The sequence below is a fragment of the Varanus komodoensis genome, unplaced genomic scaffold (genome assembly GCF_004798865.1).
Source record: "Varanus komodoensis strain SLA01 unplaced genomic scaffold, ASM479886v1 scaffold53, whole genome shotgun sequence".
Classification (NCBI taxonomy): Eukaryota; Metazoa; Chordata; class Lepidosauria; order Squamata; family Varanidae; genus Varanus; species Varanus komodoensis.
The window spans coordinates 2588910-2616809 of record NW_025336126.1 but is presented as its reverse complement, the minus strand read 5'-3'; the positions used below and the strand labels follow the sequence as shown (position 1 = coordinate 2616809).

At 47.6% G+C, this 27900-nt stretch overlaps 1 protein-coding gene across 3 annotated transcripts; it reads right to left on the bottom strand.

Moving 5' to 3' along the window:
- Window positions 1-1244: 1244 nt before the first annotated feature.
- On the bottom strand, window positions 1245-27900 carry CNOT3 (CCR4-NOT transcription complex subunit 3). Of its 3 annotated transcripts, none has more exons than XM_044447891.1 (19): window positions 27799-27900; window positions 18365-18411; window positions 17212-17286; window positions 16685-16752; window positions 16383-16457; window positions 15155-15244; window positions 13311-13439; window positions 11451-11546; window positions 10672-10891; window positions 10217-10350; window positions 9917-9973; window positions 8828-9143; window positions 7725-7830; window positions 6056-6233; window positions 4820-4919; window positions 3896-4097; window positions 3177-3309; window positions 2852-2977; window positions 1245-2508 (listed from the first exon to the last, which is right to left on the bottom strand). In XM_044447891.1, exons 3-19 carry the CDS (start codon window positions 17234-17236, stop codon window positions 2410-2412), a joined length of 2154 nt encoding a protein of 717 aa, XP_044303826.1. In that variant the 5' UTR covers window positions 17237-17286; window positions 18365-18411; window positions 27799-27900; the 3' UTR covers window positions 1245-2409. The 3 variants fall into 3 exon arrangements, with proteins under 3 accessions (XP_044303826.1, XP_044303828.1, XP_044303827.1); XM_044447893.1 differs by having other exon boundaries at window positions 9926-9973; XM_044447892.1 differs by lacking the exon at window positions 27799-27900 and adding an exon at window positions 27190-27524.

The following is a 27900-nucleotide window of genomic DNA, read 5'->3' as shown; positions in this document are numbered from 1 at the left end:
CTGCCGCACCACCGGCATGCTGCCGGCCCCACGGGGCACCACTGGCGCAGGTGAGAGCTGTTAATCACAGGTAGGTGTGTGTTTTCAAATGGCAACCCGTCTTTTAATGAAGCACATGGGGAAGTGATGGGGAATGTGCCTGCGATTATCGGGAAGCTTTCCATGGATCAGTTATCTGTTAGTTGGTCAGACACGTTTTTTTTAGGATCAGTGGATATTTGAACAGCATTACCTTCGTGTATGAAGTTTATTCTTCAAAGGCTTAGTCTGCTGTGTGTTTGATTTACCGTACAATATCTCATTTTTTGTCAGAAGTTTTTTTCTATTATTTACTAGTAGGGCAATGTTGACATTACTGGCTTTTTTAGATTTGTTATTGAATTGTCTGCAGCAGCTCTTGTATAACTGGTGTGGATTGTGGATTCCTGCAATAATTCCACTACTGACTAAGAAAGTGATGTCAGTGATTGTGAGCGACAGAGCTTCATAAATTCTGACTCTAGTGATGATGAGTTCTATGGGTTCAACGAAAACTAGAAGAGTACTCAAACTTTAAAGTCTCTCTTTTGTTAATGACAGTGATGATGGTTCCTAATGCCACTGTTGACTGCTGTTCACTTTACAAGGTTGAAATATGGTATTACTGTATTCTGTTACAGTTTAGTAAACCATTTGATTCAGAGTATTTTGTTTTCCTCCTCTAAAAACTAGGTGCGTCTTATAGAGTGAAAAATACGGTACTTGCAGCCAGAGCGGGTCGTCAATTTATTAATGCTGTAAGCCATCCAGAGACATAATTGGACGGCATACAAATTTTATAAATAATGTTTTCAGGCAATTTGAAGGGGTTAATGCAATGCCTGCCAGCACCCCAAATACATCTGGATTTTCCCCTGGGCAAGGGGAAAAATTGTTTTGCACAGCTCCTTGCTTTTCAAGGCAGGTTAGAAGGGCTAAAAAAAATTAAAGAAAAAAGGAACCCTCTGCAGTCCAGTGATGCAGATTCAGTAGGGCATGTAGTGTGCATGTGAAAATGGATTCTCTCACTTGTTTCCTAACTCCTCACAGAAGTTAAACTGACAGGCGGACATTTCTCATAGTCAGCATCAGCACACCATCCTGAGCTGCAGTTTCCCTGATGCACAAAGAGAAAAGATGCTTGAATTTCGTTTTTCCCCTACTCCCACCTTGTCGACGAATAATTGTTCTGGTTTCCCCCATTCTCTACAAGAGAAGAAGAACACTCATATAAAACTATTTATTCATAAATATTTTCCAAAACGAAAATAGGCTTACGAAAAAATATCTTAACAGCGGCATGGGCAGGGAGCTCCAGTTCAGGGGGGCTGGACGAGGAGAGATGAGAGGAATACTGCAGTCTTCCCACCTCCCTGGGGTTTCCCCAGATCTTTCCCCTCCAATCAGGAATCCATTGCAAGTCATCAAGGGGGAGGGTTCTCTCTGCAGGAGGAGCGGCAGATTGGATGCGAGCTCATACCAGATTTAGGAGTGGCAACAAAATTTTTGGAAAGGGGGCAGGGAGGAAAAAAGCAGCAATTGGGAGCTCGATGAGCCTCCCAAAGTCAGAAGTTCCAGTCAGGAAAGGTCATTTTGGGACTCTTCCAACCAGGGCAGATAGACATTGCGTGTCTCTTCAGGGTATCACTTGCAAAAACCAAGTAGAAGGGTAGCCAATGAATTAGTGGAGGTGCCAGTCCACCAAAATACTGTCGTACTGGGTCTTTTCCAGCCACAGGTTGGCTTCCCCAGTTTGAAAAAATTTGAAGGTTTGCCTTTTGGCCATTTCTAGTGGTGACAGATGGGCAAGGGTGGAGGCGCCATGGAACATTCTCCGTACAGGGAATCCACGGGGCTCTACGCCTGCGGTGTCCCCCCTTGGGCATATTACACATGGAAGGGGAGAGTCACACCAAGAGGGCTGGGGGTGGGCACAAAGAAGAACTGGGTGTGTGTGTGCTGCAGTGGGCCAGGGACTGGAATCCTTTGATTCAGGACACACAAAAATGGAGATCGGGGGAATTCACTCTCTTGCTGGGATTCTCAAATTCTTTTTTTTTTTAATCTCCACTCTTTCACCCCAAACCTGGTGCACAAGGGTATTTCTCCGTTTTTCTGACCTCTTCATCCACATTTCAGGCGGAAGAGAGCAAAGAAAAGGCAGAGGAGAATCCCGCTGGTGCCGCCCCTCCTCCGTCCCGCGGTTGCTTTTAAAACTTGCATGCATTTTTTGTTAATGTGCAGCTTGCCCCATCCCCCCTGGGGTTGTGATATTGGGGGGTGGATGATGGAGTGAGGTGAGGGTTGGTTGGTCTTCCTCTGCTGCTGCCCCCAGTGCACTGCAGCTGTCTCTGGAAGGAAGGCTTGGCACCCCCTGCTGGCCCCAGGGCATCACTGCAGGTCCCGGTCTTCCAGGTAGCGGTATTCAAAGGTGAACCCCTCCTTTTTGCGCTGGCCCCATTTCTCATAATCAAAGTAGATGTAAGTGCCCTAGGCAAGAAGAGAGTGCAAAAGGTTGGTTCCATCAAGCACGAAGGCCTGCTGCAAGCCCTGCTCCTACATCCATACCATCAGGAAAAAGCAAGATCCAGCTACAAACCTACGCATGGTGAAATTCATTCGGCCTAGATTTAACTTGTAGCATTTGAGGGGGGGAGGCTGCTAGTCCTCATGGTTGTGTGAATGGCTGGATGAAGCTCTGCAAAAGCTCAATCGCTTTTCCTGCCCTCATTTCCTCTACCCCCCCCTTTTGCGTTCTTTCTGTGATCATGCACGGGGGATGGAAATCCACTGGCCGCGCCCAAGGAGATTCTGTGATCACCTTCCCTCTCACCTGCTCGAATTCATCAGTGATGGTCTTGGGTTCTTCGTGCCGCTGAAACCACATCATGTACTTTGTGTGGAAGCGCCATGATTGCTTCTTCAGTGCCTTTGCTGCCAGGTACTGTGCCTTTGTGCCCTTCAGAGTGGAAGGAAACGGGCTGGGTTCAGGGATATATATAATCCAGGATTCTGTGTGTGTGTAGGGGGAGGGAGTGTACATGTGTAACACAACACAAGCAGAATGGGATCCCTGAATGCATCAGTGTGGGGTCGGGAGAGATGAGAGGAAGCAGTATTATCCTTCGGGAACTATCCAAGGGGTTCTGACTTCATACCTCCAGGTAGTAGAAGATGAAGAAAAGGGTCTCCGTGGAGAGGCGCTGGTAGAATTCCACAGTATCGGAGTGTGGGGGAGGCATCTGGTGGTGGTATGGAGGGGTTGGGCAGGGGTTGCGAGGCAGGTATTGCCTACAGGATCGAAGGGGGGAAAATGAGAGAGAAGCCGGAGAGATGAGTTTGTAAAAACATCTGAGACTCTTGGCGCCCAGCTCCATCCCGGTAGTGCCTGAGCAATACAACAAGGGAGCCGAGGATTTAAGGAGGTGGTAGGACTCCCACATGGGAGGCATCCAAGATGCAGCTGGACAGCCATCTGGCAGGGATGCTAAGTCGGAGTCCTGCACGGAGTGCGGGGTTGAGCCCCATAGCCATCTTGGCTGCTTCCAACTCTACTATTCTAGGAGAGCAATCCATTTCCTCATGTCCACTGCTAGGCCTTTGGATCTCTTTTTCTGTCACTTCAATAGAACATTCATGGCCTTTAGCCACCTTGTCATGCTTAAGAGGAGTTTTGCTAACCCTTGTGGCAAGCTCACTGCAGACATGAGCGCTTTTGAACTGTCTTTGCAATTTAAATGTTGCACCAAAGATTTGACAAGTTCAGAACACACAGAAATCCAGGCTTTGAATGGCCTGTTCTTTCACAGCGGGTGTCAGTTAATTCTTGACCCTCCTCCTCCTCCATTCCTTCCCACCAACCCCCAAGCCTCCTTACCGAATCCTTTCCGAATCGGAGGGATGGGGCATGTGGTGCCAGGCAGCCTCCTCCATGGCCTGCTGGTAGAGCTGCTCCTTGCTGAGAGGCACAGGACCCAGGGGGCACACCCCAAGCGAGAGGGGGATGTTCACCTCGGATAACTGGATGGGGGGCTGATTGGAGGCCGGCTGGGAGGTCGTGCTAGTTATTAAGATGTCAGCTGGAGTGGAAAAGCGGGGTGGGGGAAGGAACCACTCAGAAGTGACTCAACACACACTCAGTAAACCATCAAAGCGGCCACCGATCAGGAAGTATTTCTTAAATTCTCCACCATTTCTCAAACTCGCTTAACCTCTGCCACCCCCACTCCCTATGTTATCAGAACCCAACACGGCTGCTGCATTTCCTCTTCCAGTGCCCGAGATCAGGCATGCTCTCTCTCACAACACAAGACTTTCCATCTCTTCCGCAAACACTGTTGTCCTCTCTCTCATACTGCACCTTTATTTTACTGCTTGGAAGATACTAGATGTCCTTCACTTTAAGGCACTTTGTCCTTTGGTTTCACCCCACAGAAACTAAGAGGGTCAGGAAGTAGAAGGTCCTGGGCCAACATCTGGCCTGGTGGGATGCATTTATTTGTATTCAGCCAACACAGAAGGTGAGTGTGAGGGAGAGGCAGCTGTAGCAAGTGCACCCACAACAGGCTACTTGTGAGGACGGGTCCCTGGAGTAGATTGGGGGCCTTAGCCCAGCACATCTCATGCAGAGCAGTTGTTCAGGAAAACCAATTTCTGGTCAAGAATCCACTTTGCAACACGGACAGAGATGCTGAAAGGCTTGGATGCTGCATCCCCAACACAGAGGTGTTTCCACCAAGGAACCCTTTGGCCCTGCTCCTCATCCACAGCTCCACAGAGGAGATATGCCCTTCGCACTCACCCCTTTCAGCAAGATGAAGTGATGGCACAGGGTCCTCTATGCTAGAGCTGATAGCTGCCCTCTCAGCCATTGACTTCAAACTACTCAGAGGCTCAGGTGCCTGCAGAGCAAAAGACAAACCTTAGGAAGGAGAGCAAGGGAGAAAGAAGACAACAAGCACAGCCTAGTAACTCTGCTGTAAAAGAGGGAAAAGTCAGAACCGTCCACATCTCCAGGGTTAAATTACCCCAAGGGGCAGAGAAGATTCCATGAGACAAGCACACCCACATGAACCAGCCCAAGTTCTTATAGCGATCAGAGCAAGGGCCTATCTTGTCCAGGTTTCTGTTCCCACAGTGGCCAGCCTGGTGCTCAGAGGAAGCCCCCAGTCCAGACAGGAATAGTCTCATTCTTCTGGTTCCACAGCAATTGGAATTCCGAAGTACAAGACCTCCGACACTGGCAGTAAGATACGGCCATTATGAACCACAGTCCTCAAAATGTTACCTTCCACAAATTGTCTGGTATCCTTTTAAAGCTGTCCAACTTAGCTGCCATTGGTACATGAACACTATACTGTGAAGCAGTACCTTCCTCTTTCCTGACTCTTACGTCATGTGGTTTAATCGGACGATCCCAGGTCCTAATATTACGAGGAGAAAAACCACCTTCCTTTCCACTTTTTCCACATGATGCACCATTCTAGACTGTTTCATTGTATCTGTTGCTTGCCTTTTTTTTCCTGGCCTAAAACAGTCTCATAGATGGTATTGTATGACCCGCCCCTCACAGGGCAGCTGCTCTATCCGATCATCTTGTCTGCTCTTTTCTGCCCCTTCCTCTCTCTACATCAACAGAACTATACAAGGCACTCCAAGTGTGTTTGCAGCACTTACTTCCATAAGGGCAACATGATACTGGGAGTTTTATTCTAACTTTTCTTAATAATCCCCAAGTTAGAATGTGGCTTTTCCAAACTGGGTTGACGTTTTCATTCACCACAAACCCAAGATTCCTTTCTTCATTAAGTCACTGGCAGCTCAGACACAGAGGGATGTATGAGTATACGTAAAGCGAAAATGTTTTGCTCCAACATTACCACTTTAAAAGAGCAACTACTGTCAAATAGCGCTGAGCCTGCCAGTTCGGGGAAGGATGCTTGTTTTACAAATCTAGGGGCACCAGGTTTGGAGAGGGCCGATGTTTTCTCCTCTCCATTCTGTTGTTTAACCAGTATGGGACAGGTTAGCTTCTCACCTTGATCTCGGGCGTCGAGCTGAACTGGGGTGGCCCATTGAGCAGGGTCTGGGCAGGCTTGCTGTCAGAGAAGCTGGGTGTGGGAGACACAGGCGGGTTGGCAGTCAGAGGCACCAGGAGGCTGGACCCAGTGCTGCTGCCACTGCTTGGTGGCTGAGGAGCCGCACTGGGCTCTTTCCTGCAGTGGGGGAAAAGATGCAACCAATGTACATTCCAGAGAACAGCCTGTCCCTTCAAAGCCATCGCTGGAAGGATGCAGCTTCCAGATCACTTTGATTAAAACCACCTGCGGTGCGAGCAGCCAGGAATGCTTTTACCAGCCTAGTCTGGGTTGCCGCTGGAAAACTGGAGAAAGCAGACCTTGCTTCAGCTGCACATGCTCTGGCTGCAGCCAGAGCGGACTGACATCATGTATTTTACATGGGGCTGTTTTTGTGGACTTCAAGAACTACCAAGTGGTATGGAACAGAGTAGTGAGATGCTTGCAGGCCAGGTGTTCAGAGCAGTTACACCAATACCGAGCCAGTTCACTGGCTGTCTGTTCAGTTCCAGGTTCAATATAAAATAGTTTCAACTTTAAAGACATAAATGAGGTGAAGGCATTGAAAGGCTGGTCTATACACATCCGAGTCTATCTTTAGAAGCCCTGCTGGGAAAGTCCACCAGGCTGGCGAATACCAGAGACCCCGCCTCTTTGGTGCTGGCCCCAGGTGACCTTTCAAATTCTCTCCCTATGGAGCCATGCAGGACCCCATCTGTACAGACTCAAGATTTTTGTTTCAGTAATGCTGGGTATGATTAAAGCTCCTGAGGTTTGTATAATGAAATTTCTCAGATGATTTTGAACATCGTGTCTTGTCATGTCCGTGTCTGACACAATTTTTAGTTCTCTCTTTTCCATAGTATGTTATAATCAGAGTGGCTTACAAAATAAGATCAATGGACAATTCCTAAACTCTAACACAGTAGCAAAACAAGCAGATCATTAAAACCTTAAGCATTTGTTAGAATAGGTAGCTTTTGAAAACCCATTTAAACATTGGACATGATGGATCTCTGTCAAATTTGGAGGGTGTTCCAAATTTTCAGCACCACTAGTGAAAAGGCAGTCTTTCTTTGCACCTGCTAGTTCTCTCTCCAATAATAACAGGAAAAAGGAAGGATGCCAGAGTGTCTTAAGGCTCAGAAAATGTACTGTAAGAGAAAGCCACACTTGAATTATAGTGGTGCTTGGACTTTCAAAGTTCACACTAGCACTTTAAGCTGAGCCCAGAAAGAGGCTCAGCTCGAAACACAGAACTTAAGTTCATTGGTTGAGTTATTTAGCGAAAGAAAATGCATAGGGGGCGCGGTGAAGAAAATAAGAGCGCTTTCTGAAAAGTGATGAATCACAGAGTCATAAGTTAGAAGAGGCCACTGGGTCCAGCCCCCCCAGTCAATGCAGAACTCCAAGGTAAATCATCCCCAGCAGATGTGGTCCATGCCTCCAGTGCGGGAGAGCCCATGACCTCCCTGGGTCATTGGATCCACTGTCATATTGCTCAAACAGCCAGGAAGATTCTCCTGAAGTCCAGCCAGAATCTGGCTTCCTAGAACTTGAGCCCAGTATTCCATGCACTGCACTCTAGGATGATCCGGAAGAGATGCTGGCCACATGGGAAAAACTCACGTGGAAGCGCTAGGCGGGTTGTGCGGTGCTGTCTGATTAGGCAACGACTGGTTGCTGCTGCTTAGTGTTGAATCCGAACTGCTGTCAGCTACCACAGAACTGTAACCTGGACAGGAGACGAGAAAGCAGCTCTGTGGCTGGCATTTTGCACTGACCAATCCCACGATCACAGAGGCAAGGGAGACATGATCTGGGTTCGAATTCTGGCCCAGCCATGAATCCAGTGGAGCAGGTGGTCACTTCATCCCGCTTCTGTCTTCTCCCTCCCACACAATCAGTCAAGCGGCAACTTGCCTACCAGCCCCCCCACTGCTACCTGACCAGAAGGAAAGCAGCCGAGCCTGCTCGTGTGTCTGCATGCAAGGATTTGCCGCTTTAAGGCCTCAAAAGCAGAACGGCAGCTTCCCCTTTTCCCTTCATTGCAGCACTGCTAAGGGAGAAGCTGTACCTGGGAAAAATTGCTCAGGCTCCACTGGACTCTTCCCCGAAAGGCCAGTTCCCAGGGGCTGGGGCAGCCAGGACTACCCTCTCTCCTGAAGCAAGTCCTGCCTGAGTCCCGTCTTCTAAGCCAAGAAGCAACCTATGCATTTCCTCCTTCCCCCACTGCAGTCTTGGGGATGAGACCTTTTCAGAAAAAGGCATGGTCCTCTTTAGCAGAACACCTGTCAAATCACCTTCCTATTTCTTCAGATACCGTATTTCACTTCTGATTGATCACTCACTCCAATGAAATTGAAGTGCAACTGTATTTTTTCACATTTGTCCTGCACTTTCCCATCACCTGCCACTCAATCCCTTTTTCTAACGGGCAAGGGCATGGGCTGGCGCACTCATCTTCTGCATGTAAAGCGCATGTTCGCTACCGACCGACCTGCAGTTCCTCCTTCCTTTGCTAGTGCTATGAAACGAAAGCAATCCGTTCACCAGGTACACGGAATGTAAGCGATGCTTTCGAAGCAAGGAAGGCTCATGGGCTGCCCCCGCTTCCAGCAGCTCCGAGCACCTTCTTCAGAGACCCTGATCTGCAGCACAAGAGCCATTTCTACACCCAGGTTCCTCCGGAGGGCCTGGCACAGCCCCCGCCAACCCCAGTACGGACTCACTGGTTGCCCCGTTCTGCTTGCTGGCGTTCTGCTGGGTGCTGGGAGGCCGGGGCTGCGCGGCGTTCGTGCTGGTGGGTGGCGGTGCCACCGCCTGGGCATAGGGGGTGGGGGTGGTTGGTGCATGGCCTGCCGGAGGGTTGGCTTTGCTGCCCGCGTTCCCGCTGCCGGCCACGGCCCCGTTGCTGTTGGAGCCAGGCCCGTTCCCCAGCGACGACGAAGTGCTGGAGCTGCCGCTCGTCGGGTAGCTGGGGGGGATGGCAGGCGGCGGCTGGTGGTGGTTGTTGTGGAGGCTTTTGGAACCGTTCTTCGCTGGGGACTGGGGAGAACAGAGGGTGGAGAGAAGATTTAGCCGGTGAACACTTCCCTCCACGCGGCCGGAGAGACGACGAGGGACGCGGCAAGCGGCCCTGCTGGATCAGCCCGAGAGGTCACCGAGCCCAGCAATCTGCTCCCACCCTGGCCAACCGGCTGCCCACAACCAGGACAGGAGGGCGACAGCACCCTCCCGACCATGTTCCCCAGCAACTGGTCTACAGTGGCAGATGTCTCCGACCCTGGAGGGGAACACAGCCACCGACAGCCTTCTCCCTCAGGAAAGCGTCCAATCCCCTTTTAAGGCCCTCCAAATTAGTGGCCACCCCAACTCTCAAATCCTGGTTCTCTTGTCCCTCTCCAAGTGAAGGACCTCTGTTCAAACATACTGCTCTTACTGTGGAATAGTTCTTGTATAGGGTTGTACAACCGCCAAGTGCATGCCAGGTCACATTAACTTCTCTGTCCTCTAAAAGCTAATTATGTAGGAAAATAGACAAGGCAGGAACTCTGCTCTACAGTCAGAGTGAATTGGATGGATCCCTCCCAAAGGAAGAAAAACGCCCCCCTGTGCATTCTGCAAGGGGTACGGTCTCCGCAAGAGGGTTATACCGAAGAAACCATATTTGGAAATGGCAGTCGCCCACTAGCTGCCTTCCTACAACCCCAACTCTACAGAAGCCCAGGAATTCTAACCCCATATGCCTTTCCCAAAGAGAAAGTGCCTCGCTCCTTCCCTCAAGTCATTAGGAGATGCAGCCCGGGCTCCACACTCACTTGGCTTACTTCACTGTCTGTGGACCGTCCCCGTTTCTTGTCATCTTCAGAGTTCTCCTAAAGGGAGAAAGGTCAGAACATACATCATCCTGAGGGTAGGCAGAAGGCAGATTTCCACTTGCTTGGGATGACCGCAGCTCCCGCAAGACCTGCCAGCATTGCCAGCTGTTGGGAGCGGAAGACCAAAACATCTGGCAATCTACTGTCTACTCTCCCGTCCTACAGAAGCAGCGGTGCCTATACACTTTCGAGCAGGCTAAAGGCCTGCCCCTGGAAAAGCAGGGGTGAGCGTCTCCTTACCGTCGTACAGTTTGCGGGGCTGGGTGGGATGGGGGAGCTGGATGTGGTGGAGGTGGGTGTGCTGCTGGACTGGTTGAACATCTCGTCCTCCATGTGGCTGTGGCTGGGTGGGGACGTGGCTACCAGGGCCTGTGCTGCAGAGCCAAGAACAAAGAGGTGTTTATGAAGCAGGGCCAGAGCAGACGATCGGCCCAGTCGAACCGGCGGCATGGCTGTAACACAGCAAGAATGCACTGCTGCAGCCCTTCCGCAGCATTCAGTGATTATAGCTCTCGCATCGCTAAATCCCACTGCTACTGCTTGGGGGAAGCCTCAGTTAAAAGTAAACTAGCATAATAGAAAAGTTCAGCACATGATTAGCATATTTAATAGGCTTCCTCCATCCGACGCCCTCAAGATGCACCGGACAACTCCTCCCACCACTCCCTGGCCCCAAATTCCGGAGGGAAACTTACGAATGTCTTCTAAGTCGAGGTCATCATAGAGGAACTCATTCTCCTCAAAATCAGGTTCCTGCGAGGAATCCACGTAGTACTCCACATCATCCTTGATCTTGCGGATGGAGTCCACGTTGATGGAGTCGTTGTCCAGCATACGCAGAATTGTTTCCAGCATCCGGATGTGGTACCGGTGCTTCTCAATGTGCCGTTTCAGACCCTCAATCCGGTCTTGTTTCTGCGTGCGCACGTGGGGAGAAGAGGACAGGAAAAAAGACCGCATCAGCACAGTTCAAGCACCAGTTTAGGCCTGAGACCAGCCAGGTTCAAATCCCCAGCCAGCTAACTGGGCGGACTGGGCCAGCCACGGTTCTCCCAGCCCAAGTGACCTCACGCAGTCACTGTAAGGATAACATGTTGGTAGAGGAGAAAGAACCGTGCAAGTTGCCTCAAGCTCTTTCAGGGAGGACTAGTGGGACAGAAGTACAGTGTCCTCCTATGAATTGTGTTGAAGGCCAAGGCATCCTGACTCCTACGTTTGTTTCCACCAGTCTGGAAACCATCTGACCCAAATCCCTGAACAATTTGGCCTCGCACAGACTGCCTTTTCCAAAGTCAAACCAAAAGCCCGGTGCTGCACCCCCATAATCCAGGAGCTGAGCCTGGCCAAAGAGAATAAATGGAAAGGGAGTTTCAGTGGCTGCCTCTCCAGTGTCCTCCTCTTTGGGGAGCCTACTGTGGCATGGCCGTGCGTGCCCAGGCCCCCTCACTCCGTGCAGAGTCCCTTATCAACTCACATCCTTGTCTCCTTTCTTCTTGCGCGTTTGGACAGAGAGCGACTCCACTTCACTCTCAAACTGATCCACCTGCATGTTCAAGGTGTCTATAGTATTCTGGAGGGAGAGAGGGTGGGGGAGAGCACAGATCATTCTTCAGGCAGCCTCTGGGGAGTGTGGACACCCTCAGGTGCTAGCCAGTAAGCAGAAATACCAGTAAGGGACTGGGAGAAATACTGCTAATTCAGTGTCATGTTCAGAGGAAGCAGACCTCTAGCTAGCAGATGAAGGGCACAGACAACCAGAGGTTAAGTCTTCTGCTTGTGAGCATCCAGAGAAACCTGTCTGGGTTCCCCAAGGGATGGCCAAGGCCTCACCCAGCAAGGCAGCCTTTGTGTTTTTCATCCATGCCACCAACTCCATTCCCTTCAGATCTTACTGGCTAGATCTCTACTACTCAAACTTTTTTTACCGGTCAAAAAAAGTTGTCAAACACTTGCATCAAATGGAAGCCTTGCAGCAACTTAAAGGCCAATGTATTTATTATGGCATCACGCTTTTGAAGACTATCATCTCCTCTGCGCTTCCGGTCAAGCGTTATCCTGAGCCAAGGTAACTTTACAGACTGGGTGCTACCAGGCCGTACTTTTGAGGCTGTGGGATTGGCTCGCATCAAACAGGGAATTTGATGGTTGGGGGGAACCAGATAGACAGATACATGTATATGAAAGAAAGAGCGACAGAGTAAGAGCGAGCGCACCCATTTCTTCCGCCACTGGTTCTTGCCTCCATTTTCTGACTGCAGACAATTGACTAAGGGGTGAAAATCAGAGCTGCTGTGCAGTGCCTCTTGATGCCAGGCACCTTCCATGAGGAAGGGGACGGGGATACATGAGGGAGTCCGAGGGACATCAACCTGATGAAGTACAGACACTGACAATTATGCTATCCTTAACATTCACAAGGCCACTGGCAAAGGTCAGAGATCCTGGCCGCCTTATCACAGTCTGTGTGTTAGGCAGCTTGCCAGCGCTGGGACGTCTGAACCATCACCAGGAAGTTTTGCAAATCGCCACTACTAACATCAGCATCGTCACTGTCTGTACTTTTGCCACTTCAGCTCCTTTGGATCACAGTTTATTCCTCTCGATCCTGAACCAACCATGCCTGCAGGTCAGGATAATATGCCATACATCTGATGGACAGTGGTCCACAAAATTTATGCCATAATACATTTGTCAGTCTTTAAAGTGTCCCAGGAGACTGTTTTTAGACCAATGAATGTAGTTGTCCCTCTGGAAACTGGAAAACTCACTACCATGACAAATGCAAAGAAAAGTACACTGGCAGATCCCAAAATGCAAAACATGAGCTTGACAACCAACAGCTTGCACTGCTACAAATTCCTTCTTAGGTTTCTGAGCCTGAACAGCACACAAAGTCAGTCCTAAGTGTAACAAATGTTGCATTCTGGAAATATTACTCTAAACTATAAGGTAGACAGCAAAAAGACTTCTCTTTGAAGGCATCCACAGTGGAGTGTCTGGAGTGAAGAGTACCTATTTGCCTATCATGGTAATAAAGCTGAGGGTGGGCAACCTCTGTCCCAGATGTTAAGGCCTACAACTCCCATAATCCCTCACTACTGGCTCTGCTGGCGAGGGCTGGTAAGAGATGTCACCCTCCAGATGTTTGGATCTGCAAGTTGCTCACCATTAGTAGAAAGGCCATTCTTATTTCTACCCCCATGAAGAAGAGAAGCTTTAAATCAGTGCCCCTTTTAGAAAGCCAGAGCTCCTCGCTGCCCCTTCCTGTGTCTCCAAAGCCTCTCTGAAATGGGCCTTCTTCCCCCTTGAGCAGGCAGCCTCATCTTGTTCTTACCGTCAGCCACTGCCCAACTTCCTCCTTTTCCTTCTGAGCTGGGTCCACTTTTTGCGCCAGGCCCAGCCCCTCCTTGGAGTAGGCCTTCGTCTTGGTCTCACGTTCTACTACCTTGAACCTCTCCATTTGCTGGAAAGACAGATTAGAGAGACTTGTTTACTAATCAGGCCAAGGAACAGGTCCAAGGACCACCGCCAAGAAGTCCAAGCTACTGGGATATATTCCCTAGTGATCCTTCAGGACAGGAAAGCAACGAAGTACATAGTGTCAGCAAGGAAGACTAAGAACTGCAGGGGGAAAAAAACCAAGATTAGTTACTCCCCAGAGTACACTTTATATACAGTTTTTGGTTCACAAGTTGGCTCACAACTTAAGGGTGGATTTTCCCAGGCTATGCTTGGTGGCAGGGCAAGAATTCTAATATAAAGAAGGCTTCTAAGAACATTCTAAAGGGGAACTTACTTGTGAAAATCATGCAATTCTCCTTCCTAAATTCTGAAGGGGAACACTCTAAGAAGAGCTGGAATAAGTACTTTCTCTGAGCGTGTAGATCCAGTTTGTATTTAAACTCAAGCCTGGTAGCTGTGTGGGCAAGGAAGTGAACCCCCATCCCAGCAGGATACCCAGCACAGAAGCTAAGTGGGCTGCTCAAGTGGCAGCTTTCCTAACCATCTCATTTTTGTCTCCAATGTTGTTTGTTGAAAAACAGAAACAAAACTGGTGAGCCCCTTTAACCAGGCTGACTCACAACAGAAATGGCAACCTTTAAATGAAATGACCCTTTCACCAGGCTTTGTATACATTCCCTCATAACATGAAGACAGATTTAAAGCAAGGGCAGACAACCTGGTGTCTTCCAGATATTTTGGACTACAATTCCCATCAGCCAATAGTTCAGGTTTATGGGAACTGGAACCCCAAACATATGGAGGGTGGCAGGCTGCCTGCCTCTGCTTTGAGGCATACCCATAGAATATCAGACACACGGGCACAGCATGTACACACAAATGCTTATTTAAGCACATGTGATACGCTTGAGAAAGTTGAGTCGCCCGCAAGTATCCATCACACAAATGCACAACAGCAAATGTGCTTAATTCACAAAGCACCCCCAAGTTTGAATGACACAATTTTGGACCCTGAAAACAGTCCTTACAGATTTGTCACCCAGTCACTCTACTTTTTTGGCACTATAAACAAGCAGCACTTGGGCCGGACATTCGTGCACTAGCAAATGGCAGACGCAAGAGCCACGAAAGTGCAAAGAACAAAAGTAACTTAACAGCTAGTGCGAGCTATCAAGTGAAACACAAGATTCAGCCTGACCCATGCAAATGCTGATATTGGAACCACACTCCTGAAGAACCTGGGCAGGTTGTGGCTTACAGCTCGAGAGACCTTCTGCTCAGGTGTCCTTGAAGCCATCCCCAAATCACCAGCAGCCCAGCCCTCACCTCTATCCCATGCTGCCTCTCTCTGAAGACCGGTGCTGAAGAGATCCTGGGCTCCCCACGGAACTGAGTCCTTTCTCCAACCCAGCTTCTACCTGGGCTGGAAAGGCCAGCTGGCTCACCTTTATGAGGTCACACTGCCTGCCAGCCAATTGCAAAACTGTGGGGGAGGAGCTCAGTGAAGCCAGACCTACAAGACTGCATATGCAGAGAGCAAGAAGCAGCTGAGTTCATCAGGAAAGTCAAGAAACTCCCTTCTTGAAATAACTGCATGAGAGGAAGCATGTCTGATTTTTCACCTTCAGTGGAACCCACCAATTTCCGCCACTACTTCAACATTTTGCCCAACCCTGATGTGCAGCGGCCTGTAGATTATCCCTGGCCTCCTCTTACCGTCTCAATGAGTTTCCGGTTGTCTATTAGCTGCCTTTTGTCCTTAATCTCATTGGATGCAACCCACGTCTTGATCTGGTCCCTCAATCTCTGCAGAACAAGTGTGATTGACAGGAGGGGGGATTTGTTGGCAGAGGAGAGAGAAAAATATCAACCCTAGATTTAAACGCACAGTACCGAAAAGCTGTGATCAGGGCAACAGTCAATCAGAAGGAAAGGCTTAAGGATCACTTATTGCAAGAAACTTGTACTAAAAGCTGCAGCAGAAACAGGGATGCTTAAATTATGTGTTCCCAACAGACTTTGTGTTAGCTTAACCCGGAGGTGAGGAGTCTGTGCACTCCCCCCTCCCCAGTGCTGGGAACACAGGAAGCTGCCTTAGACAGAACCAGCCCATTGGTCCATTTAGCCCAGTACTGTGACCATGACTGGCAGCAGAAGCTCTTCCCCATAGTTCCCGGCTAAGCTTTTTCCCACCTTATAGGAGATGGTAGGGATTGAGCCTGGGACCATCTGCCTGCACACGCTGCCCCTTTAAAGTTGTTCAACTAGAACCTCATCCCCCCTCCCCGGCTGGCTAGAACTGATGGAAATTGAAATCCCACAACTTCTGGTCAGTCCACAGGTTGCCCACACCTGTTCTAAGAAATCTGTTGACTCCCCAAACGTGCTGCACTTTATGGAGACTCAAAACCATTATAATCCCATGTCTCCTTCTAGTCCTGCTTTGCACAATGGCCAAGTTGGCTGGGGATGGTAGGAGCTGTATTCCATTGCATCTGGATGGTACTAGGCTGCTCTGAGCTATGAAGCCATGCCAGCATTCCAACAAACTGAGTTGCAGTTGCTCAAGAAAGCCATTTAATCCAGAGTTAAATACCATGGTGCCTTCCAGAAATTCAGACTACAACACCCATAACCTCTTACAACTGGCTATGCTGGCTGGGGTTTGTGCAAGCATTAGTCCTAGAGGTCTGGAGAACACCGGCATGCCTCACAATGTACTAGACACCTGCCCTACAACACCTGGGCTTCCTACTTCCTGAGCTAAGGAGTGGCCACCTTAAACTCTGAGCTTAACCAATAGGAAACCAGCAAGGAGACAAAGCTCCCCATTTTTCTCTACTTTCTCCTAAAGGACACCTATTCCCACTCCACCCAAACCAAGTATTTTCTTGCAGCACTGGGCTAACAAAAGATACTGAAAGCAGTATAGGCAAATTCTTACCTGGAGTTTTTTAATCTCCTTTTTCAGATCGGCTTCATATTTTTCCTTCTGGTTGGCATTAGCTGCATTGTGGAGCTGCAGCATTGAGAGCAAGTGAACAAAAAAGAGAAAAACAGAGTGTGGGTGGGAAGTGGGCAAGAGCAAACTGGGGGAGCAAATGCCAGGGCCAAAAGGGTTCCACAGGTGATGGGGGGAAGGAAGGAGCAACAGCCTCTGCAATGCAGCAAACACAGGCTGATTTAACAATCCAAGAGGCTGGTGGGAGGTGCAACTCAGGAAGGAAGAAGGCAGCAGCTCCTCACCTTCTGCCAGATATCTTCAAATTGCTCCACGCCTTCTGACACCTTTTTCAAACACCGATCAATCTCACCTGGGAGTGAGAGAAACTACTGCTGAGAGCAATCAGAGAAACCACCTGCCCCTCCCAGCTCATACCTTCTCCTGCAACCCAAGAGGTGAAGAGAGCATAATTAGAGAATCGCCCCCCACATCTCTGCCCTCACCTTATTGATCTGCTAAGCCTGTCCTTCAACCCACAGAGTACGATGACTCCTCTTGCTTATTTTGCTAAATTCCACTCCCCCTTTAGGCTTGTCCATAAAACCCAAGAAGAAGAGAAAGACTTTAGTTCCTAATGTTCTAAGTCATTCCTACTTTCAAAGGAGATGGGGATCTGTTTTCCTCTTTGTTAGTTCTTTTTCTTCCATGTTGCTGTAACCAACTAGGACTCACCCTCTCCCTGAAGCACCCAGGAATCCTGGCTCTCACCTACTCGTTCTGATCAACAGCCCCGACCAAGACCATGGAGACTGCAGGCAGATTCCCTTACCTTGTAGCTTCCTCTTATCTGCCATGTTTCCTTCACTATAGAGGGGCTCTCTTCATACTTTATAGAGCGTCGATGCTTCAAGAAGAAAGAAAGAAAGAAAGAAAGAAAGAAAGAAAGAAAGAAAGAAAGAAAGATGTGTTAGAAGGTAAAGCCAAGACAGAGCTGCTGCCCCCTGCTGGCAGGGGCTAAATGGAGGTAAGTAGGGTAGATAAGATTAGGGTGGCCAGCTGCTTTTTTGCTGAAGGTTACTGCTCCTAACAGCTGTGGAACAGGTGGAAATCCACAGGCAAAGCTTTCTTCATTAGTGCACTCCTGTGATAGAAATCAACAGGAGAGGTTTTTCCTATTAATATCACAGAGCTTCTGTCCATAGAAAGAAATCACTGAAAATCTAGATAAACTGGAATATACTATCAGGGGGAGAGTAGTACTCTCAAGAAAAGAATTAAGAGATGTTGTTTTCCTGAGATAGGCAGAAGCTTAACAGGTGAACCTTTTTCTCAGTACATTCACAATGCAGCACGGGGAAACTTTATTTACTAAATGCGTCATGCAGCGATTAAATGCACAGGGATCCAACAACCACCTTCCCATACTAAAAGGAAATAATCCTAGCTGACAGAGATCTGGAGAGGGATTTCCTACTTTCCCAAGTTTCTCTGGTCACTTTTAAGGATGTGAGCCTTTAGTGCATTACAAGTGACAAATTTAACGAACAGAAAAAACAAAATGAACTTAGGTTAGATTCCTTAAAGAAGTATGCCTCTGGGATCCAGCCTTATTAGGAGAGAAAAAGCAGCTGCACAATCTTTTTTTTCTGGACTCCTACAACCTTGGATTCGAACCAGATCTCACCTATTTATTGCCCAAGTTGATTTTTACAGAAGGCCCAACATTTTGAAAGTTTCACAACTGGAGCAGCTTCTTACTCTCCTTCCTTTGTCCATCCAAAGGCAAACCCCAAACTAGTTGTTAAAGCTAGATGGGAGCCTACCTCAAATCTTTACTTGAAGGCAACGGTGAAGTGTTTTGACAATGGGAAACAAGGGAACTCCTTCAGGGCAGGTACCTGTATTTCTAGCCGAAGTTGTGTTATTTTAACTGGGGGAAGTCAGTGCCTTCTGAGGAGGGCAATATAAAGGCCAGCACTTACCTAGTGGCCCCTGGGCGCTTGCTGTCCGTGTCTCTCCAGCCAGGTTCCTGCGTAGGGAAGAAAAACATATGGCTACTAGCAAGAGGAAACAGCATGCAGGGAAGCATGAGAAACAATGACCAAACCACACTGGTGGACAGAGGGAATTCTGGTGGAATGCAAAGAAGCATAGGCTGCATTTTCTGGGCAGGGCTGACATAAAGCACTTGCATTTTCCTGCTGCATCTGCAAAATTGTTCCTTCTTGCACAACTATTAAAGGCAGAGACGCTTGGGTATGAATAGAGTTGGCAATCCTACCAATCACAAGTAGAAAAACTTTCCATATGACCACAAAGGGAAGCAGCTTTCTTGCTCCCAGACTGTAGAAGATCTGCCACAAATGACCAATATTTGAAAACTTGTGTAAGTGGAACTACCAAGCAAAACAGGCCTATTCAAAAGGCCACACTAGCCCTGATTGTCTTTCTAAAGTTCTCATCTAATGCAAAAGTTCTCCATTCTCTTCTCAGATTTCTGGCTATCAAATCCATAATCTAAGTTTAGGATACAAGCACAGTAGAAACCTAAGGCAATATACCGGGGGGAGGGGCACTTTTAAGGCCCCATGAATTCAAAACAAAGTATCATAACAGGAAGACAGCCTCAAGTCCAGCCTGCTCTCTGCTGTGCTAGTCTTCTCCTTGCAAGGCATTTTAAAAACGACGACTAGGGTATCTGTGAAATGGGACCCCGCCCTCTGCAATAGCACAGTTCATTCTTTCACCTCTTTCCACTATCTGGCAGATAAGGCTTTGACCACTAGACACCATTGCTTTGCCAAGGATTCTGATATCCTTGTGTACACTTATCCCTCCTTCCACTCTCTCAAATAACCTTTTCTTCAAAGAATGTAAGATTCCTGGTTTTCCTATTTCTCCAGTGCCAATGGCTAAATCCCCCCGCCAGGCAACTGCAAGTCCGAATCCCCCACCATTTATCCCTTGCTGAAACAATCCAGAAGACCAACAGCAAACCTGAATTTGGGTGCTCAGGGAGGAAGCTCTGAATATGCTTCCTTTAGTGAGCAAGAGATTATGGCCTAGAGCTGCCTTTAGAATACCGGCAGCCTGGTTCACTGACGGCCTTCTCGGAAACAAATAACGCTCACTTGGAGAAGCTGCCCTTATACAGAGGAAAATAATTAGTCCATCCAGCCCAGTATTGTCAACACAGCTGGGAGCAGCAGCTCTCCAGAGTTTCAGGCTGGGGTTTTTCCTGCTGTACCTGCAGATGCTGGGGTGCTCTGCAAGCAGAGCATATACTCTACCACTGAGTTCAGAGGGAACTTCTCTCCCAAGAAGCATGTTTAGAAGGCAGCTTTAGAGCTCCTCACCCAGAGGGGGTACTTACTCCTCCTGATGCATCACGTTCCTCCTCTACTTGCTGTGGGGCATAACTCAAATCCCACTAGTAAATGAAAGCTAAGGTGGAAGAGGAAGGGGACCACGGAAGAAAAGGGGCTGGATGTTTCTTTTGCCACCAGATGTTGCTTCAGCACTATTAGCTGCAGCTGCAGCCGCTACCAAGTGGTGATCGCTACCTCCATGGCACAAAAAGTTGTATCTGCCTGCTTTTCTGCATCAGTCTGCCTTCCAACGCTGAGGAGTGGGTCCAGTCCGTTAGTATGGACTTGGCTAACAGCATTCTCAGAGTCCAGTTAGTTTGGAATTAAACTAAGCAATATGGAAGCCAACATCTAAGGCTGAAAGCATAGCTTTTAACAGCACGGCGGAAAATAACAGCATTCCTTCAGGAGGGTTGTTGAGGGTGTCTCCTCCCTACCCCCGTTTTTAACTGATCCTGCTGTAGGAAAGCAGCTACTTACAATTTTGTTTCATTTGATCTACATCTGGCCTAGTCATGCACCTCATGGTTTCCCAACCTTCTACATCCACGACACGCCTTATCTGTCAAGAAACAGCTGCATGCTCAAAGGAGTCAGTGGCACGTGTGGGGGCTCCTGTCCCCAGCCTGGAAGGCCTGCCTGATGTTTTAAATGTCAACTGCACACTGTTGTGGTTCAAAACATCTGGAGCACACCAGGTTAGTTGGAGAAATAGAGTTGCCACAGGGCAGGAGTAAGCAGACTTTTAGAACCTGAGATCCACCACCTGGAATGAGATGGCCAGTTCATATATGGGATGGATCAAGGAATGGAATTCCTCTAAAGAAATACTTTGTGATCAGTGCCAGAATCAAGCTCATGCCCCTACTCATAAAATCTACCCCCTCTTTCCCTTCCTACTCCAAACATTATTTTTCACCAGGCAAGTTTCATGTACTATTTAGCAGGTGTGCACGGGACAGAACTGGAACTCAGAAGCCCTTGCTGATACATTACAAGTCACCCAAAAACCTCTCGGCTGGTCCCAAACTACGCTGGGCCCCCTCCTAAGGAGGGCAATCACATAAGGTGGGGCACGAACCAGGCAGGCTGGGTCTCAGCAGCGCAGCGCACCTGCTCGGACTGAGCATTCCGTATGAAACTGCTTTGCGCTGGACTGGCTCACCCATCACAATAAACCACCCGAAAACAAGCTACAAGAGTTGGTCGTTCATTTGCTAACCCACATTACTTCTGGAAGATGATCAGGTACATCCTGACTTGCCACAGCTTGTCTCTCCCCTAGTCCTCCCAGCGTGCATCCATGGGTCTTTGTGGTACAACCTCAGCAGCCGACTCCACTAATGAGTGCAAATGTGTTTGTTGGTAGAGCTGAGTTTCTTTTGTAGGGTTTTTTTTTTTCCAGTTTGAGAGATCTGTTTAAATTCTGTATTCTTCCATCTTTGCTGAGATTCGTGTGAGTTTAACATGAAAAAAAAATCAGGGAGATTTGTGCAAATTTACTAAAGCACAGTAACAACTGCACTCTAGCAAATTTGTATAATTCTCCCACAAAGTTTAAGTTACAGTTGCACAAATCTCCTCAAAAGTGAAACATATACACAAATCTCTTGATGGTGGATAATATTAAATTTTCATAAAACTCGCAAAAATGGGAAAACAAAGATGTTACTGTTTAGGGGCATGACAAAGTGGAGGAATAAATTGACTTGTGCCACTTCAAGTAATAAAAAGAGCAGGTATTGTTAATGATCGCACAAGAAGGATTTTTGTCTCTCTTGCCAGATGGCCTTGTAAACCTTTCCAACAAGCCATGCAAAGGCTACTCTGCCAGGTTTGCACACCATGATAAGCTATTCTGAAAACACGTCATCCTAGCAATCCAACACCAAGGGTTCTCAGGGCCACTTGTGCATGTTTAATAATCATGCTGTGGAAACCACGCCAGGTTTGCACATCAGGATAAGGCACCCTGAAAACAAACCAGCCTGAGGGTCACTGTGTGGTGTGACCAGGTCAACTGGTCAGGTGATTGCACCCAGTATCTGACCCAGTATTGTTGACACTGACTGGCAGCACCCGCTCTCCTGGGTTTAAGGTAAAGGTTTTCCTGCCCTACCAGGAGATGTCATGGATCAAACCCAGGACCTCATGCATGCAATGCAGGTACCACATCATTAAGCTAGAGCCCCTTTCCTAAAGACCTGCTCACACTTCTCTCTTTCCAAGAAGGTTTTCCAGAGTTACTGAACTTCTCATAGAGGACCCCCTAATGAACTTCAGAAGTATCCCACAGGGCTCATTAGAACACAAGGCTTAAGGTCACTGTGAAGGTATAAACGTCAAATCTTTTACTGACCGCAGCAATACTTGTGCAGTTTATCCTGAGTCAGTTCAAATCAAGGATTTCACTCACCGAGTAAAAACATGCAATTAAATCCCATTTCCAACTTTCTAAGGCTGCAATGGTGTGTACACACATGAACTTCTCAGTCAACAAGCACAGGCTTGGGGTACCCTTCAGACATTCTGAACAACCTTGCATGCTAACTCGGGGCTACAATATTAAGTTATGTTTACAACTATCTACAACCAGAGTGCTTATACTATATGGGACCATAAATCTGCATTTTTTGTTGATGGAACTCATAGGCCTTGTGCACTACAGCTTTTGACTTACACAGCAATGGCGGAATTAAGAATTATACTCTTTCTTTTTAAGAACATTAAGCAAGAACATGTGTTTGAAAAGCTAAGTGCCAAGAAGACCGCAGAAACAAGAGCAGGTGAGCAGAACATATTTCTCTCCGTGACATAGAACATGTATCTGCTTCTTGCCTAATATCCTAACCACCCAGCCCTAAATATGCACACACACACACACACACACTCAGACTTGTTATTATTTAAGATTTAATATCTTAAATAAATAAAGTCCCAATGAGTTCAATCAAGTTCACTCCCAGGCAAAGGATTGAAGCCTAAATAAAAAGGATTTAACCAGTTGTGGTGAATGCAAAATGCTTGGCACCAAACAGCACTTTTTTTGCATCTTCATTCTTTTATATTAAAAAAGAGCCTCAGAACTCAACTTTTAAAAAAATCTAAAATCAAATATTAAGTTTCATTTTTTAAAAAACTTATGGCTGTGAAGTGGGTATTTCTTAGACATGATGTTAAAAAGTTTTGAAAGGGTTGGGTATTTATTTAGTGTCAGAGAAAAGAATCAGCATGGGATGGGAAAAAATAGACTTCATATTATTCATAATGTCTGGCCACTAATTCGAGGAGAATGCAGGAACAGCTGGACCACAGGTCTGATCCCAGCACAAGGGGTATTTAAAAAGGAGTAGATGGGGAAGACAAAACCCGGGATGGAAGTAGAAGCTTCCTTAAATTCACAGGAAAAAGGAAAGGAAGGACTTCCTAAACCTGGTGATCTCCAGATGTTAGGAAATAAAATTCCCTTAATTCCTGACTATTGGCCATGTCAAGAGAGGATGAAGTGAGTTGACTTCCAACACATCTGGAGAGTACAATGCCACCATTTCAAAGAGGGCATAGATGTTAGAGATAAGTGCTGGTCTAGGACTTGGTAGATCAAGTTCTAGTCCTCATTCAGCCATAAAGCTCCCTGACCCTCAGCCTAACCTACCTCACGTAGTTGTTGTAAGGATTAAATGGAGAGAGGAAGAGGACCGTGTAAGCCAGCTTGGATTCCCTGCAGGAGGAAAAAATGCTGGAGAGGCATATAAAAACAATAGATGCAATGGATAAGCCTACCTTCCGCAATTTTTCTAATCTTTCTCCTTTTGTGCTAAACCTATCTGGTATTAGCCACTGCCACAGGGGTAGTCAACCTGGTACTCTTGAGAGGTTTTGGACTCCTGGCAGCTCCAGCCAGCATGGGCAATGGTCAAGGACTTGTCCAAAACATCTGGAGGCTACCAGGATGCCTACCCATGTGTTATGTGTTACATATACAAATACTTCCTTCTGTCTCTCCACATCCTCCCATGAACAGTTTTCACTGCATGAACTACTGAGTGGGGTTTTTTTGCTAGGTAATTTCTTTCTATCTACATAGATGCTCTGAATCAGTCAATATAACCTAGTCCAAGAGACTTCTGAAGTGCTGCAAAATAAGTTTTGCAAATTAGAAAGCACTGGGATCAAAGGAAGGTCTAACTGGAGCCATCTAGCATTGGATGCCATGCTTTTTGACCAAGACGTCAGCCCCACTTTCGCCAATGAGAGTTACTTCCTACTAAAGTGGGTTTAAGATGGCAGCTTTGGGACACTACACTGACAAGCAGTGAGTGAACAGCAACCAAGTCTGCAATAACCTTTGACTCCAGTCACTTTGTTCTAGCCCACAATTCTCAGTCTCTCTTATGGGATGTTTTGCAGCCCTGCTCACCCCTGCAGTTAACCACATGATCCTGCAAGGTCCGGTTCTCCTCCATCAGCCATAGTTTTCTTATTCTATATAATCCCCTCTATACATCTAAAGGGCCCACACAAGAAGACTGGGATGGGGAAGCTTGCTGCAGAAGAGACCACAAATACAAGAAGAGTCTAGAGCAAAACGCGATCCTCAACTTTTGGTACCCAACTGAAAAGTGCCAGTTGCAGACCATCACAGCAACATGGGTAATGAGGAAAGAGTCGCTCTATCTGATCCCTTCCATGGTGCCCTGCCATAGCTGCCTGGCACCGATTCCCCTGTTCACAGCAGTATTCAGTGTGTAACCAACCCACACTCCATTGATGTGTGGACCCCTGGCAAAGCAGCTAAGAAACTGAGTTGAAAAACAGGGAATCCTAGATTCAAATTCCATCTGTTACGAACTCACTAGGTGGCCTTAAGAAAGCCACTCTCTCTCAGCCTCGCCAGGCATCTGCAACACAGGATAATAATATCAAAAGCGGGAGGGTGGAACTGACTCAGATCTTTCTTTTTAAACACTTGAGGGGGGGCACTGCAGGGGAGAGGCACATATGAGCCTTTAGCACTCCAGAAAAATTAAACAAGGTAGGAGACAGTCCATAAAATAAAGGGAGAGGGTGTTGTTGCTGGAAGAACATCCTTGCCAATATTTAGTTATTTTGCACAGATATTTTTCAACGGCTAAACAAATGCCCTTGGATGGTGCAGCATGATGACATATGGCTTTTAAGAGAGAGACTAGGACTCGGTGGTCATCCAGATAATTCTGGACCGCAATTCCATCATCCCTCAGCATTGGCTATGTTGGTTAGGACTGATGGGAGTTGCAGTCGAACAGCATCTGGAGTACCGTACGTTTCCCATCCCTGCACCAAAGATTTCCATAACTGAAAAAGAAGGAAAACATTCACTGTGGCATTGTCAGAGAGGCAGGAGAAGAACTTACACTGCTCATCATAAGCAACAGGTAAGCCTGTGGCACTTACACAATCAGCTTCTGTACTAGAGACACACAACTGACATGCAACGTGAAAGGAAAACGGCATTTCCCCTAACTGTAGTTGGTGTGCTGGGAAAATGCAGATCGCCTGCAAGAGAATCCAACCGCTTTAACAACATAACCATTTGGAAAGAACTCACCCCAACCCAAAAGGGAGACACAGTCATCAAACCATCTGATTAACATCTAGTGATGTATCTTGTAGTAATTTCCCAGCTTTTCAAGAGAGAGAAAAGAGATTTAGGAACAGCCATTAAGCGACTCTAAGCTAATGTGGTTCAGTCAGCATGGGAAATCAAATTCCCCCTCAGCTGCGGCTTCAGTGCATACTGCCATACAAGCAAGTCTTTAGTGGAGCCTCTGTTCCATGACAGTATAGCAGCCTGCCCCCAACCCAGTACACTTTGGGTATGGTAGCCTCCAAGTCCCAGAATTCCCAGGGAGCATGGCCAGTTATGGTAGCTGTAGTCCAACACCCAGAGTGCATGGCTACACTCTGTTCTCATCAAAACACATTCAACTGCCATATACAAGTCCAACATTACCCATTTGCTTCAGTATTTTCTGTGCTAACTCACAGCAGCTTTCCCAGGCCTCAAGGAACAGGCAGTCTTAGCCCTCAGAACTCAGCCTTCTGCAAGTGGACTCCCTCCAGATGTTTCAAACTTCAAACCCACTCTGTACCAGCCAGCATGACCATGGATCAGGGATGATGGGAATTGTAGTCCAAAAGCTGTGGAAAGACCCAGCTTGACAAAGACTGCTCAACAGGAAGTGGGAGGGATGGAACTTGGGCCTTTATGAGCTTGCCCTTCTCTGTATCCTACCATCATCAGAGATTTAACCAGTAGTGACATAAGAAAGGCCCTTTTCACCGATGCACCCCTACTAAAGTTCTTTTTCCTCCAAGAAATCTACTTGGATCAAACACTGGCAGAGTTTTCATACCACCTGAGGACTTTTATTCCAAAACACCAACCATGACAGATGTGATGTCTTTTAAACCCTTTGTTCCTTGTTTGTTTAAATCTGCATTGCATATTACTACTAGTATTATTGTTACTATTAGTGTTGAACTTGATTGTCTTTATTATCTCAGTTGAGACATACATAAAGTAAGTTTATATACTGAAGTGTGTTCTCTGTCACTGCACTGCAAGATTCAAACCTGCAGTGTGCTCTAAACCCAGAAACAAAACCAAAAACAAGTCAGGTAGGGATTAAATTTGTGCAGCACAACTACCATGACCTGTTAGGGTACAGCATTCCCTCTGTTTTTAAGTGCCAACCCCGGCATGAGGCTATAGGAAGGAGGGCTGATCCTGTTTCTTGGGTAGTAACACTGCTTATTTATGCAATTGGTTTTCAAGCTTCTGAGATTTTTTTTCCTGGTCTTTATTTTATTCCACAGAACTGCAACAAAGGTAATTGACAGGAAGACTGTAAAGTGCTTTCTTCACTGCAGCCAAAGGCTGTGTGTATTTGTCTATAGTATCAGACAAATGTAGAAACGTGGCCCTAAGTGCAGACACTTTTATGCATATTAAAAATATCTGCTTCCAATATCTGCTTGAGGAGGGGGAAGAGAAGAAATAAGCTGCTATCCCTTAAGGCTGCAAGTGGTGTGGGTAACAGCTGATGAAGTCTCAAAAGCTAGCAAACCTTCCCACGGACAAAAGGATGCAGTTTCATTGCTCTGCACAGCACCTTGCCTCTATCCATAGCTAGCAAAAGCAGAATCAGTTAGGGAGAACAGACTGAACTCTGTTTGTTTACTTTGTATTATTTAGACATGTTACAGAACTATCCATAAATTCCTCCAGTAGTACAAATTCAATCACTTTGAAGCTACTTAAGAGTTAAGGAGATCTTACACTGCCAATGCTAATGTTTTTCTCCAGCCATTGGATACCCCCTTTGGGCAGAATTCCTACAGATCTCCCACATACACACACACTTTCTCCTTAGACGAACATCTCCAGTACTCACATGCAGGACCTGTACAAGCTGTGGCTCTTTCTGAAAAGAGTTTCTTGTAAAAGCTGCAAATTCCATAATCTGTGTGTGTCTCACAGGCAGGCATTCACAAGTCTCCTGATGGGCCTTCCCACTCCCCAGAACCATATAGATTGTATGCATAAGTCTCTAAAGAAACAGAGGACGCACAACCCTTCCTCCCCTGCACTCAAAGTAGTTCATGTACCACCACGCCAACCCCATCTCCTCCGGCCACAGGAGGCTGTTCCTCCACCCCACTCTGGCCTTTGCCCATAGGGACACACGGGCCCCACACCCTATAGGTGCAGATCCTACCTATGGGGATCACATCATTCCCATTCTCCCCCCACTGGTCCCCCTTCATGGACCCTACAGGTTGTGACACCACGGAACCCCCAGGGTTTCCTCACTTATGCAGTCGACCCATCACCACCACTGCCGCCACCGCCGCCACCGCCGCAGAAACAGCCTACCCCTGTTTAGCACCCATCCCCTATAGAGCCCCCTATAGACCCCACTGGCCCCGCCCCCTACAGAGCCCCCGCAGGTAATCATAAGCCCCGCCTCTAAGCTAGGCCCCGCCCCTTCTCGCTCTCTCACCGGCGGCTCCGGGTTCTCCGGGTCTCTCTCTCTCTCTCTCTCTCTCTCTCTCTCCCTTTTTCCCTCTCTCTCCCTCTTCCCTCTCCCCCCTCTCTCGGGCTC